The 15,163-nt window shown below is 38.4% G+C and overlaps 1 protein-coding gene across 1 annotated transcript in view; it reads left to right on the forward strand.

Moving 5' to 3' along the window:
• gpc4 (glypican 4) overlaps window positions 1–15,163 on the forward strand; it is a 62,729-nt gene that overhangs the window by 32,468 nt on the left and 15,098 nt on the right. Inside the window, exons 2-3 of the mRNA XM_039766217.1 lie at window positions 1,439–1,597; window positions 9,379–9,770. Coding sequence (XP_039622151.1) covers window positions 1,439–1,597; window positions 9,379–9,770 — 551 coding nt within the window. The remainder of the gene's footprint in view (window positions 1–1,438; window positions 1,598–9,378; window positions 9,771–15,163) is intronic.

A 15,163-nucleotide genomic window follows, 5' to 3' on the forward strand; every position in this document is an offset into this window, starting at 1 on the left:
CTAACATGATCAGCAAATTGATATGTGCATGGTTGTCCTTTTCTTCAGCAAGAGCTAGAAATTCCTAAATGTACAATGCAGAAAGAAAAGGTGTTTTTTTGTCTTGATCAAATAACTGCTTAAGTAATCCCCTCAATAACAAATGAGAGTGTGGCTTGCCATAATCTTTAGTGCAATTGGCTCTGTATGTTATGTGTATATAGAATCCTGTCATGGCTCATGCCTCCTTGCAACCCTGAATTAGATAAGCTTTATTAGAGCTTGGCACAGAATGGATGCCTATCTTTATGCCTTTGTACTTCAGTCTCTGGGATTTGATCCTGTCTCTGCCTTTGCATGAGTAGTGAAGCCCATGGGCTGGTGCTTATGAATATGTTTTGTATCTTGCCTGCAGTGTTTTTTCCCCTGCATTATAAAAAACAAATAATTTACTATGACACTGTAACACTGTTAGTTACTTTCTTGATTGACCTAATAAGCTGTTGTCTTCAGTGCCCTCCTGTTCTATCATTTTCCTAGTCTGTTATTCATTAGTGCTATGGTGTGCGGTACTGGCAGCTATTTGGCATGGGGTCGTAAGGCCGCCTTTCAGCCACCCTTCCCCTCTTTTTATAATAGTAGGCTACCAAGGCAAAGCCAGCCACAATTCTAAATCGGGCTCCACTGTGGCATATTCTTATTAGTATTTACAAGGAGGTAGTGATGGCCCTGGCTCTTGCTGTCTACAAGTGGTTGTCCTCTGGAAGCAGACTGTTCAAGCCAGTGTTCTGGGGTTTGGGTTTGCTCCAGACCTCTGCTTACTAAGCCTGCTGTCATAGAATATGCCATTTTCATTTTTCAATATGTTGACTAAGAATACCCAAATGCCTGGGTTTGTGTGCCTAACAGTGCCCACTCTATGAGCATGATATGGACAAGCTCATTAAAATATTCACCAGAGGACCCAGTTTGTGTAACTGCTTGACATAACACACCAGTCTGTTGTCCGTTTATAACCAAAAAAAAAACAAAACTGATCCCTCTGCTGTCCAGCTGGCCAGAAAATGCCCTTCTGAGTCACCCTAATTTTACATTTGCCTGCTTCAAAAGTCAGTAGGAAAGGCACAGTTTCCCTTTCCCTTTGCCAGCTTTGTCCAGCCCCAGCAGATGTTGGAATTGCTCAATTCTTTTTCCAAGACTTCATAAAATTAAAAACATTTGGAGCTCCTCATGTTGACCAAGTATAGAGAACTGAAGATACCAATTGATTTTTCCTTCATTCTCATTATGGCCTTTAAAAAAAGATGCAGTGTGTCTATTACCCAATGGAACGAGGAGCAAATAGACTGAAGTAGGTATTCAAGAAATACAGGAATGTTCTCACACTGACTCATGCTACAAGACACAGGTGTACTCCATCCATCAAGACAGTGTGCTGACCCTCTCTTTTTTCCTTTAGGTGCCCACTTGAAAGTGTGTCCACAAAGCTTCACATGCTGCACCCCAGAAATGGAAGAGAAACTGAGTCAGCTGAGTCGCAGTGATCTGAAAGCACAAGTGTCCAAGCTCAGCTCTGCCTTGCAGTCCACATTTACTCAACGGCACCGGCGATTTGACCGTAAGTTTCACTTGCTATTTTTCTAGTTTTCAATTTGATCACCATCATTTTGTCAGATAGCTAAGTGTTCGATTTCTGTTGCTTGTTTTTAAGAGTGTTTCCACTTCTTAGTCTTCCTGATATGAGGCTGTTGATGTGTTCCTGGCCTTATTGCACTGCATTGTCGTGTTAGCGTTTGCAATTTTTACACAGGGTAAACTTCCCTTCAGAAAAAGTCCACAGGTCCTCCTGTGGACCCAAATATAAAGCAGATGATCTTTCTAGTGTTTTTGTAGGTATTTCGAGTCCTTTTGTTGGGGCCAGCACACCACTATGAGTGATCCCCAAAGAGCATCTTCATTAGATGCTCAAAGAGCCTCTGTTGTTTTCTCGTATCAGAACGTTAGCCAGCTAAAGTCGATGTTGTATTATGCAACGTCTACTTGTGAGGTATGTCAGATTTGCTGATCTTGTTGCCAGACCATGTCATTTTCAATCATTGAAAATAGCTGGCAATGTCACATTTACAAAATATGTAATCTCCAAAGAACATCTTGATTAGATGCTCAGGCCACCTCACTTGGCTTCTCTCTTCTCAGAATATTAGTTGGCTAATTTAAAATTTGGAGTTGCTTCTTATCCTCTGACACTCTGTAGGTGAGCAGTAAGTTTTAAATCTATACCAAGCAATAAATGTATAGAATTCCAGAACAGGTCACAATATGAAAAACCTGCAGTGTGAGTATTTGTGAGACAGACAGCAGCATTTATCTACAGGGCACAAGGTAATCTGTAGTGATAAGTTAGGGGACAGGTTCTAGGGAACGTGCTGGATTGAATAAATGTACTCTATTACACATGGTTATTTATAAATAAAGTTCTAATAAAGCTAACTGGCTCCCTGCATATAACCTAATCTGAATGTCAAGCCCACAAGGTAAACATCATATCAAGCTTCAGATACTTGTCTCTAAAGCATCAGTTCAGAAGATGGGTGGCTGTTTTCTGAAGCCTATTAGACAGGTTTTTATTTTTGGCTAAACCTGTTTCTCTAAGAGCATTAACACTGGACATAGTAATTAGCTGTTGTTAACCATGTTGCACCATCAGCTGCATTTTTTCCTTTTATATCCGTTTACTGTTTTTTTCCTAATATGTTGAGTAGCTTTAAAGGTTAGGACATGGTACGTGGACTTAACAGGACTAGAAATGAAAGAAACAAAACAGAGACACGCAGGCCACATTTTTAATGACTGTAATGACCTGTTTGTGTCTTAATTCTGTTACTTTAACTGGATCGGAGGTTTAAAATAACGTTTTGCTTAGTTAGATGAGTAGTGTGTGACAGCCTGAAGAGCTAAAATTGTGTGCTACAGCCATGCACCTGTAGTGTTCTTGGATTACTTTTATTAAACTCCATTTGTACAGCAGTCTGTTTGAATGTATATTAACTTCAACATTCATTTATTGTTCGGCCTTGGGAAGTCATTTTTTTTTCTCCTGTATAGCAATGTGCCTTGTTTGAACGGTAAAGTTCATATTATTGATAGTGCTTTTACACAAAGCAGTCTTTTAAATTAATAGACGTGATCCATGTATCTATTTTGTTTGTACATGTCCTGTTTTACTAAGTTTAGTTTCTAATACAAACCACTGTTTTGTAATAAATCTAGTGGTGGCAGTGCCCATCTCCACACTTGCTAATGGTCCTTTACAAAGTCCAGCTGTGTTGGGGTAACTTTGCCAGAGGGACACTTCTTGCTCATTTTTTTTAAGCATTATAATATACGCTGGTCTTGATCTGCTCTTTTCTCACTTTGGTCCTGTCTCTGAAAGTGTTCCCTCATAATCTCAGTTCTGCCACAAGGCCCTCATTTTAGATTCCACTGGGCATGGCTGTCCCAATTGTGCAATCTGCAGCTCAGGAAATATTGGCATCTTATTTTGATGTACATGTTCCTTTAGTGGTCACTTCATCCAGATGTGGGGCAGAATGTGCTATTCTTAAACAGCTCGGGTAATAAACAAGGCCAGCTATGAGTCAGCTGACATCCGCTTGGTTGCGTGCATGCTTAGCCCACTCTGTGACTCTTAAACAGCGTGCATTCTGGAAATAATTATTGCCAGACTACCCTGTGTATTCATGGATGCTCTGGTTAAGCATTTGCATTTTATTACATTATACATGTGTGTTGTTGTGTAGAACACTAAAGTCCAAACATCTGAATACTTAGGTAGAGATGGGCTAATATGAGCTTCAGTATCTGTTGTGTTCGAGGCCTCCATACTTCTTAGCTAGAATTTTCACACCCCAGACTGTCTCTTATTTAGTTCGCTGTGTTCTTGCTTGGAAGTAGGTAGGTAATATCCTCTGCCCTGCGATCAAGCACTGAACGTTCAGATTTACATAGTTTGATTAAATTTCCTTCCTTTACAGCAAAAATGTTATTCAAGCATTGTTGATCACTTCATTTAAAACCCACTCCTCACAATGAACTGAGCAGTAACCAACTTGAGTTGGGGAGTCGGTTCATCTCCGTGTCCAAGGATACCTAGGGAGCTACATTTGTTATACCATGCAAACACTCACATAGCAGCAGTTAGTTTAATCTTGCATACATGGGAAGTGTGAGAAGTTTTAAGGTAGAAGAATGACTGGGTGTTGTGTTGAATACTTCTAAATGCACAAGTCTAAGAAATATGTAGTGGCTTTTCCTTTTCTTGTATTCTTGACTGGGAGAAATTGTACTCTGTATTTCAGCTTGTCTTGGATAATTAGTAGCAGTGGAAGAAAAATATTTATTAAAAGCTAAATTTTCACTGTTTTTTGGCAAGGTATCATTAGCAGAGAAAAGGCATTAGAGTTTTTAGGGCCCAAGGTATTAATTTAATGTTACAGAGGCCCCCTTGACCCCAATCTACTGGCATTCAGGAGGATTATTTGAGAACTAGTTTTTGACTTTATGCCAGTCATAGTGCTACTGAAACAGTAACTTGTAATATGACAAGTACATTTCTTCATCAACCCATTTACATTGTAATCCCGTTATTCACTTAAGAAGCCCAATATTAGGCATTTTAAAATGGGTGGGGGGGGATTCTGGAACTTGACATCATGTCCTGTATATATTGTATTCAAAAACTTGAGAGAACCAGGACCTTCTCCTCTGATATTTATGCTGCCATTTCTGTAAATTCTTGGACTAGAACGACACAGTGCTTTGATAATGTATGATAATATAGTAATTTGATAATATATTTTCAGGTGATGGCACCTAATCAGATAACACACTTCTTAGTAAGTGAGATGGCACCACAATACTAATAAGAGGTGTTATGTACAACTATTTTTTGTGCCACTTTGTTTCACAAACTTCTCTGAATTTATAAATAATAACATAGCACTTTAGAGCTGCCCGAATCTGAGGCAGTGTAGCAGAGTTTTTTAATTGGGTTTCCTTGCAAATTAAGCAATATGGTATATATGGAAAGAGACTGATAAAGCAAGGTCCTTTTTTAACAGAAGTAGCCCACTACAAGCTCTTTATTAATGGAGTGATTTCTGAACAAATTGAAAAGATAGTATGATGTGCCTGTTGGCTTTCCAAGCTTTATATGTAAAACTCATTCATGGTGTCATTCACCATTGAGAAACTTATTGTCCTGTTTGGATCCCAGTGGCACCTGAAGAGGGGCCTACAGTGTTCAATAATAAAACAGTTTCTGGTCAGTGGGTCTTTGTTACTTTTACTTACCTGCTTCTTAAGATTGTAAGATTGCAGCCTTCTTAAACTACAGTTTAAAATAATGCTTCCAGAGCTCACACATCTAGAGGGGATTCTAGGGTAGCACTCCATCCATGGAAAACATGAAAATAACACAAAATATATATATTTTTAAATCATACTCACTACTTTCTCCAAGTATCTGCATATCGTAAAAATGATGACATGATTGCTCTCTATTATAAGATGTTTTGGGACACTGGCTGCTGTGTAGAGACATTATATCAAATAAAATAGTAAACCCTCTTCACAAAACCTATTCTTCCAGTGGTAACTTAAGCTATCCCATCTAGGGCTCAAGCTGGAACTTTGACCTGTGCAGATTGCACAGTCCATCTCCTGTGGAAATCATTGACATTAAGTCTGACTTGTATAAATAACAGCAAATGTAATGTATTCTGGTAAGCTAAAACACCTGCAAAACCAAAATGAAATTACCAAATACTTCTTGCTCTGCATATACATTTTGGCATTGAGTTATACACTTTGTTTGTTTCCAAAAGTAATTTTAGTAGTTCTAAATATAAAGAATGCATTTATCACATTGAAAAAGAAAGTCATTAAAAAAAAAGAAAAGAGTTTTCTGTTCCATACTCTGGATATGGTGGGAATAGGTATAATTTTTGCGGGCTAGAAAAATACTGTCATCTGGTTAATAAATCTTGCCTTTTTAAACTAGTGCATGGCTTGTCAAAAACACCTTTCTAGGCCCTGGAAGGGAACTTGATGAGAAGTGAGAACTCCACATGATAAAATGGCCAGCAACATGAGCCACTGTGCAGTAATGTTTATTCAAAACCAATACCTGTTAACTGTGTTATGGCGCACATATATGTAAAAGGGTGAAACAAAGAAAAGAGAAAAGTTAGAATTCCAAAGAAAAGTCAAAAGAATGGTTTACACTGAGGGTTTTTTTCATTTGTAATCCAAAAGGTTTGTTCACTTGGTATTTCTTTTCTTTCCGTATCGTACCTCCTTTCTTCCCACCTAAAAACACATTTAAATGATGAGCAACTGCCTTTCTTTCTACATTTGAGGGAGGATCTTTTTTTATTGCTTCCAGCTCTCCAATAGCATTACAGTATATGTGACATTGATTGAAGGGCCCATGTGTCTTATTTTCTGCAGATGATACACATTTGGAAGAACCAACCACTCCATGTTGTCTATAAAATGTAACTAATCAGTTCCCAATTGTAAAAAGTACAAAGGGAATTGGTCTAGTCAGCAGTTCAGAAGCAAATAGTTATAAGCTCGGCTTCTACATATTACTCTGCCTAATAGGATTTTTTTTAATCCTTAACTTACTAATTTAATTTTAAATGAGACAACCAAAGCCATTCTATAAGTCTTAGTTTTGGAAGTCAATTTTTTTTTTTTTTTAATGCATTAGTGTGCAAGTAAAGAGGACAAGCCTGTCCATAGTTCTTCCTCCCAGAGAGATCACGCCTGCCGAGGTGTCTGAAAGATCCAGGGGTCCTGCTTCCCACTGCCTGCTGTTTGTTCCTTCATCCTGCAGAGCTCCACCATAAAACACTGAAGGCTTAAGCAGCCTCGGAAGTGCTAATTGGCTTTTCCACAGCCGCTGAGAGGAGGAAATCCTCAGTGAGTTGTACTCTCACTGAAAGCCTCTTCCACGCGACCACGCGTTGGGAGGCCCTGCTGTCTGCTCTTGTGTCTTGGAGAAACCATCCCACTTATAGCAGGCTCACTGCATGTCAGTGTCACCTCCCTCCCACCAGTGCATTGCTTTCTCATGGACTGCTTCCCCAAATTTTGGATAGTTGGCAAGTTTGCTGCTTCAAAGTTAAAAGAAGACAGTATTTGAGTGCCTTATGCTTGGCTTCATCATGTTGGATTTTTGAGGATTAAATGTTCAAAATGTATTCAATATTCAAATGCTTCAGTGCTTACTCACCACTGCTGCTATGTTTTTAATTATTTTTTTTATTTTTATGCAAGTTTAGATTTTTTTTTTCCTGTAGTGAGAGACATGGGGGGAAAAAAAAACTCCAGAGAAGAATTCTATGCACTTGCTTCCCAGATTATGATAAGAGGAGCGGGCACTGTAGACATTCCTGAGGATTAGGTCGCTTTGTTCCTTGTCTGTCGAACAGAGTGCCTGCCTCTAGCTGTCTGGGGTGAGCAGAGAAAGAAAAGGGGGATGGAATTTGCAGGTCAGAGGCTACAAACCAAGACTCTGGTTTTCTTTAATAATCCCATTTTAAATTCCTTGGGGTTGTGTTTGGAAGCAGAGGGGGATGGATGGGCGAGTTGGGGTTTGGCTTCAGCATTCCTTGATGTTAGCCAGGCCTGCTACATTAAGTTGGAGCATTTGAGTTGTATTGGCTGCCATGTGAACTATACAACTTTGCTGGAAAAAGGGGAAGCTGGAGGCTGCAGGAGGAAAGACCACTCTTTAATGTGTGCGGTCCAAGAGGCGTTGCCGTATCAAGCCAGGCCTTCATCCCTTTTATTCTGGAAAGAATGCACCTCTTCCATTTGTAAAACATGTTGATTACTAATTTAATGCAAGAATGCTTTTCACAAAAATAGAGAAAACATACAATTTGGATTTCTTTTGGTCAGCAAGCAGCATCCTTTCAGGGACATTGACATTAAGTGTGAGATATAATTAGTAGTTGAGCTACATTGTTTATATGAAAATGTGCTATAGAAATAAACGTTGTAGATTTCCATTTCTTTTAATAGGCATCTTGCTTAAAATCAAAGCAGTCATTCCTTACAGTCATATACCTTTTCATGGCAAAGTATTTTCAGGTAAAAAGCACATTTTGTAGATTTACTTATTTACATGGTTAAAGTATGATGGGGTTAAGTAACATTTGTAAGATTAGTTACTCTTTTTTTGGACAAAACCAACATTCTTATGGTTTCTTGTTCAGTTCAACCACTAGGATACATAAGCTATAGTTTCAGAGAGATTTTGCCAAAACTACTTCAATCCATAAGTTCTGCAGAGTTTGACATTTTTTTTCTGATTGTCAAACTAATAAAATAAGGGGAGTGCAGTATGTGCAACTGAACCCCATCCGCCTTGATCACCATCACATAGTCCATTTTTATACCAGAGCAACCTTATTCAGATGCTCTGCCTTTATGAAATTTCCAAATTAATTAGAAAAAGTGGGACTTAGTTGTTAAAGCAGTCACTAACCAAAGGCTTTTGGGTCTAGTTTTACAAAGCTTCCATACTGTAATTATTTTAAAATGGCTCAACAGCATCCCTCTTTTACATATGTGTGGTCTGTCTGAACTCCTGTCATCTTGCTGTATCTATCCATTTTTAATCTCTCTTAACAGCTGAGGATTAGGTTTAGAGCTGAAGCCTTCTTTAACAGGTAGATGAAAGAAACTAACCTTTTCAAGATGCCTGTCCACTTGTCCTTCACCAATTTAAAGATGCCAGTTAGTCTAACAGAATTTAGGACTGATAGAGAGACTGCATGAGAGTTTGGATCATTTAAAGTGTCCATTTTATTGTTTTCAAAGCAGGTTTGTGTGTGTGTTTTTTTTTTTTTTTTTTAGTGTTTTTCAGATATTCCACATTTCAACATTGCCAACAGTGGCCAGTATGACATCTTGTGATGCTGTGGTTATGATAACATTATTTAAAGGCAAAAAAAAAAGTAAAATTTGGCCTTTCACGCAAACTTTCATGACTGACATTTTTATCCTTAAGTTTCCTGTACGAGCAAAAGGAACATAACTTACTCAGGCCTACCTAATACCAAATCAGGGTCGTAGTGGCTGGAATCAACCCTGGATTGGGAGCTAGACCGTTGCAATGCCTACTTCCACAGGGCTGAATTAGAATCACAAGTTAATCTAGCCTGCACATCTTTGAGTATAATGCAGGAAAAGCAAATGCTCTGTTTGTTAAACAATTTGAAACTCCTCACTCATCTGTTTATTTCTGTTTTCCTTATGCTGATGAAGCAATGAACTACATATACAGTATATATATATTATTATTATTTTTTTTTTCTTCTGCAGAATTCTTCAAGGAGCTGCTGGACAATGCAGAGAAATCTCTCAATGACATGTTCACCCGAACCTACGGAGTGATGTACATGCAGAACTCTGAGCTCTTTAAGAAATTTTTCCTTGATCTCAAGAACTACTATGTGCAAGGAGGGGTCAATTTGGAGGCAATGCTCAGCGATTTCTGGGCTGGCCTGCTGGAACGAATGTTTGTACTGGTGAATGTTCAGTACGATTTTTCTGAAGAATACTTGGAGTGTGTCAGCAAGCACACTGAGCAGCTGAAACCCTTTGGGGATGTACCACGCAAACTAAAGCTGCAAGTCACGCGGGCCTTTGTGGCTGCCCGGACATTTGCACAAGGGCTGGCAGTCATTGGAGACGTCATTGGCAAAGTATCAGCGGTAAGAACCACTTTTTATGTTGTCATTTTAAATGTAGTATTTACAGTTTACTACCTAAGCCTTTTAGTGATCTGCCCAAGTAGAATCTGTCAGTGTATAGTTTCTATCTTCATCATGTCATGAAGAATCATCCACCTTAATAAAAGGATAAATAGCTGTGTATCTGTGTGTTTGTCTGGATGCTATGTGTCTGTTATTCCAACAGATGGTGCATTACAAATATTGCATTAAAATGCATTACATTGTAATTGCAACAGATGGCGCTTCTCAAACCTTGGCACTGCTTTTACAAATCCCATACCAAATTGTGTATTACAGAGACACATGCTTTGCATTTGTCGTTCCAGTAGACAGTGTTTCACAAGCATTCGTAGCAGTGCCTTTTATTACTACAAATATTTGTGATGTGCTATTTGTTGGAATTTCAAATACAATGCATTGTATTACTAAATGCATTACAAAGTACATTCCAATAGATGGAAGACTGCAAATGTTAACTCTGAGGTTTACGTGGATTTTGATTTCAACCCGTCTTAAACGGATAACACAGGTAGTACAACTATAAAGAGCTAGCAAAAATGTGCAACATGAAGCACTCGGCTCATCTAGAAGGGAGAGGGATCATTGTAGTATATGGGGAAAAATGTTTTCCTTCTGCCTATTGCATAGTATATTTTATGAAAAAAGAATATAGCCCATGTACTATACACATTGCAATGGGTACAAGCCATGCAGTGTTTACTGCTACTGCCTCCCACCTGGGTTTGAATCACAACCTAGGTGGTGTCTGTCTGTAGTCTGCACATTCTCCTACTTGTCTATACAAGGTTTTCCTTCCCATATCCAAAAGATTGGACTCTTGGGTAATGTGATATTTGTTAGGGAAAAAGCTGCAGTCATACCAAACTAACTAAGGTTGTTAGGATAGTTCCCACCCCGTTACACTAGTCTTGATTAAACGTGCTTCAAAATGGATGGTTGGATAGATGGATTATACAAACTGCTACTAGCTGACTAAATGATCCTTATAAAATGTACCCAATTTCCACTTTTCTGTTTGATAAAAAGGTTTATTATAAAATGTAGATAAACAACATCTTCCACTGAAACTTTAGCATGGCATGGATGCACCACATCTGGATGAATAGCAGAAGCAGAAAATGTTGAGAAATGCCAAGATCATAGAAGTCAGAGTATGCAGAAGCTGGTGCAATGTTAGTATACAAATGGACCAAACTGGGCTTGGTCTGAGCTCTTTCTGTCATCAGTGCAATGCATAGAATTTAGCGATGAGTAATATTGAACACACACTTGTTTTGAACCTCATAAACAGTAGAAAGACTCCTCTTTCAAATGTCTTGTGTTTTACGTATTAAAACAGAATGGAAAAGAGAAAAGCACAGAGATTGCAATTGAACTTGCAGTACCAGTTAACCCTTCATACAGCGGAGTGTCCCATCAGGCAGTGTGCTACTGACTGTTACAAACAGAGGCGGCTGTGCTGGAAAGTTGGCAACTCAGATGGGAAATGTGACATGGGTAGCAATTTCCAGTCGTGCAAATTGACATGGTCTAGTGATGAGATCAGTGATTGCACTCGTCAGATCTGACATACCCCACAAATAGAAGTCGTGTAACATGACATTGGCATAAGTGTTAACGAGCGTTTAAGGATTCCCCGATAGCAAAGATCACATCTGCAAAAATGCTTGTGTTGGGTATCTTTTTTTTTTTTTTTTTTTTTGTAGTGGCATTTTATATAGACAGCTTGATAAATAGTACTTTATTATTCTTTAGAGGAATATTTATTTGTCCCAGTGGCAATAGAAAAATATTTCAAAAACAGAAAAAAAGGGAATGCAAACTGTTACTGACTTATAAACACAGTGTAAAAGTACAGTAGTAAAATAATACAGATACATTAGTCCCTATGTCAGTGTGGATCTGATAACTGGCTAGAGTGAACACCAGCATGGTAGGTTGGAAGGCATTATACAGTCTGTGGGTAAAAAAGTCTCCTAATGGCCCTTTGAGCATACAATTAGCTAAATGTCCTTCAGGACAGGGAATAATGGAGAAGATGGGCAGCGTTTAGTTATGATAACTTTCGCTATTTTCCCCTTTTCTCCTATTGTCTGCTTAGAGTTCAGAAGTCGCTGTCCTTCTTGATCAGTTTATCCAGGTGTTTGGCATCCCCTGAGCAGAATACAGCGTAGTTTGTGAGTTTCAGTAAGGATAATCAACGTTTGAGTTTTCATTGCATGCGAATGATGTTTTGCTTTAAGTGTGTTCCCTCCATAGACCAAATCTCATACACAATAGACTATTGTAGCCCTTGCCTTTTGTACTGACCTGTTTTAATCTGAATGCTTTATCTTGTTCTTATCTTTCACATTGTTTGACATACATTGTCTATCTCCATACTTCTCAAACAGAAATCCTTACAATGTAGATGGAATGGGGATTTCCACATACTAAAATAAAATTGAGCATTATCAAAGGGAATCGGAGGGGCCCAAGAAACACTGAGTGAGGAAGGGCAATGGTTTCACTAACCTTTATGTGACCCCCCGTCACCCCCATGTTTAAAAGGAAGAAAAAGAGAAAAAAAAAAACAATTAGCAAGGTGCATCTCTAAAGATAAAAAGAAGTAAGGGGAGGAGTGGACATTTTTGATGTACCTAAGAGGCATGTGTGACAAGATTTTAAGAATTGAATCGGTGACAGTATATATAGGAAGGGGGGAATGAGGTGTAGTGTATTTTCACCTTGACAAACCGTTAAAGCAATTGTATCTTTGGCAAAGGGAACATACATATGGTATCTAAGAAAACAATCAATGAAATAGTAAATACTCGTAACAGATTGCAGTAATAAAGTGACCATTTGGCTTGCTTAACAATAAACATTCAAGAGTGGTCACTTTACGTATAGGTAGATGTTAATAATGACTTCTAATCATGCTGGCACATGTGAGTAATGATGAATGGTCTGATTTTTTAAATTCACAATAATAAAACCTGTTTTGTTGGTGACACAGAGTTACAATTTTATTTGGCGTAAAAACATCTGAGAGTATTTCGTGTAAACGAACTGCAGCCAAACGTGGGATAACTCTGTAGATCACGGTGCAAGGGAATTAAGCTACGTCCACACTACCACGTATTTCATTTAACAATGCAGTTTTTGAACAAAAACGATCTCCATCTATACTTGGAAAAAGGATTCTTCTCCATACTGAAATGCCCAGAACATGACATAAGCCTCCGCCTATACTTGACATGCCCTCATTCACAGTAAAACCCTTGAGGGCACTGTGTAGTGAAAAATTCAGAACCCTGTGAAGTCCATTTCCTACCGATTCCCTAAAGGGACATGAGCAAAACAAATCTTATTTCTCACGTGCACGAGAAAGTTTCAAATGAGATCTTTTTTGCATGAACGTCCTCAATGTTGCCATAAACAAGCCTCTAGAGCTCAGAATTCTTTTCAAATGACGTTCGGAAACCAAGTACCAATGTTGGGTTGAAATTGTACAGATGAAGCTTTAATGGGAAAGACCCCGCTTATATTATAGGTCTGTGAATTCCATGTCAACTTTCTGACAGGCTACACCATGAATCAGTTGCCAAAGCAGAATAGGTGTACCAGAAAAATGTGGAGATATGTGTATCCCAGAAACACTGTCACATTCTTATACAAAAGGATCTCATGAGCATGACAAATAACTTTTTTTTTTTTTTATTATTATTTGCTCACATCCCTTTTGGGGCTCCATAGGTTCCTCTGTGCTTCATGTGCATTCAGAACTATCAGTACACACAGGACTCTGATAGCACGTTTGTGACACGGAAAAAGAAAGCCACAAATTGCCCTCGTGTCATGTTAATGCTCTGATTACAGTCATAGTCTTAGTAATAGTCTTCAGAATTAACGGCAGTCATCTTTAACTGAAAACACAGCAAATATTAAAGTGACATTAAAACCAAAAAAGCGTTTAGCTCTCTGGTTGTTGGCGAGATGCTTGTTTATAAGCCGTCCACGACAGTTAGAGGACATGTTATACAAAATAACATTTGTAAAACTAACTCCACAGGGAAACATACATAAGTGTGTGCATGCATGTGACTATATATCTGCTTTATTGCATTGATACACCCATACACTTCAATAAGCACCATGTTTTTAATTTTACTGCACCATGCACACCTCCTTATTCAAGATATTAAGTAATAAACATTGATTAGAGGATGTCAACGTAGTGTACATTCTGATTTTCACAGAGGTCTGAATTTTTCAGTACAATGGTAATGTTTCTAGCAATATTATTTATCAAAAATTGTAACAACCGGTAAATAGTTTGCCTTTTAGGTATGTACACAGCAGTCTAACTTTACAAAATGCAATTTAGTTTTATACATGTACGCAGCACAATAAGCGCCATGGAAAGCAACTCCTCTATGCCTGCTCTTTTAGAAATTTTTTTTCATCTGTGATGGGTGACCAGTCAGGGAAGGGCCAAGAAATAAGCACAAGCGTGTTTATAACTGACAATGTAGTAGTGTGGGTAGGGCCTGAGTTTATAAACTGTTAGTTGATTAGTTTAGGACAACCTAAAGTTTACAACACAGAGTACAGTCCATACAGAGTGCACAGTGTAACATAAAGTTTAGTTATTTTATTTAAAGAAAGCCTACGTACACACTTAGCTTCACATGAACAGCCAAGCTACTGCAACTTGACAGAACTGATGGCAGGAGTGGAAGAACAACAAGCTTATCCACCCTGTTAATGTGTTGCTGCTGAAATATGTCTTTTAGGTTAGAGAGCTGTGTACAAATTTTATACTGCAGAGTAATCTATCCATCCTTTTGCTCTCTGATCCATTTCTCCAGTTCAGGGTCAGTGTGCATCTCCGCAATGTGCAGAACACCACATTCAACTCAGAATGTGGTGCCCACCCATTAAAGTTTAGCTTACTTATACTGAGACACAAGTTAACATAAGAAAATGGGATTATTTGGGGGGTAAAACCTCATGGAAACAAGGCAGAAAACGTGTACATTCCACAGAGGTAGTAGCTGAGAACTGATTTGAACTGGATTGTGGAAATGGAGTATAGCAGGACTAACCACTGTGTCACCATGATGCCTGCTTGAAATTATAACTTAAATGATTTTCTTTCTGATTAAAACATTTTGGATTTGCTTTTATACATCAATTTTTATTCTTGATATCACTTATTCCAGTTTCAAGAAAGTCCGAGACATTTTGCTTTTCATGAATTATTGCTTTTTATTTTACTCAATTGGTATGTTGTCTGGGGTTGGTTTCCAACATGTAGCAGTTATTGCATGTGTAGGCTTTTACTTGCTAGAAAGGCTGAATTGAAT

This window comes from Polypterus senegalus, chromosome 10 (genome assembly GCF_016835505.1).
Source record: "Polypterus senegalus isolate Bchr_013 chromosome 10, ASM1683550v1, whole genome shotgun sequence".
Taxonomy (NCBI): Eukaryota; Metazoa; Chordata; class Cladistia; order Polypteriformes; family Polypteridae; genus Polypterus; species Polypterus senegalus.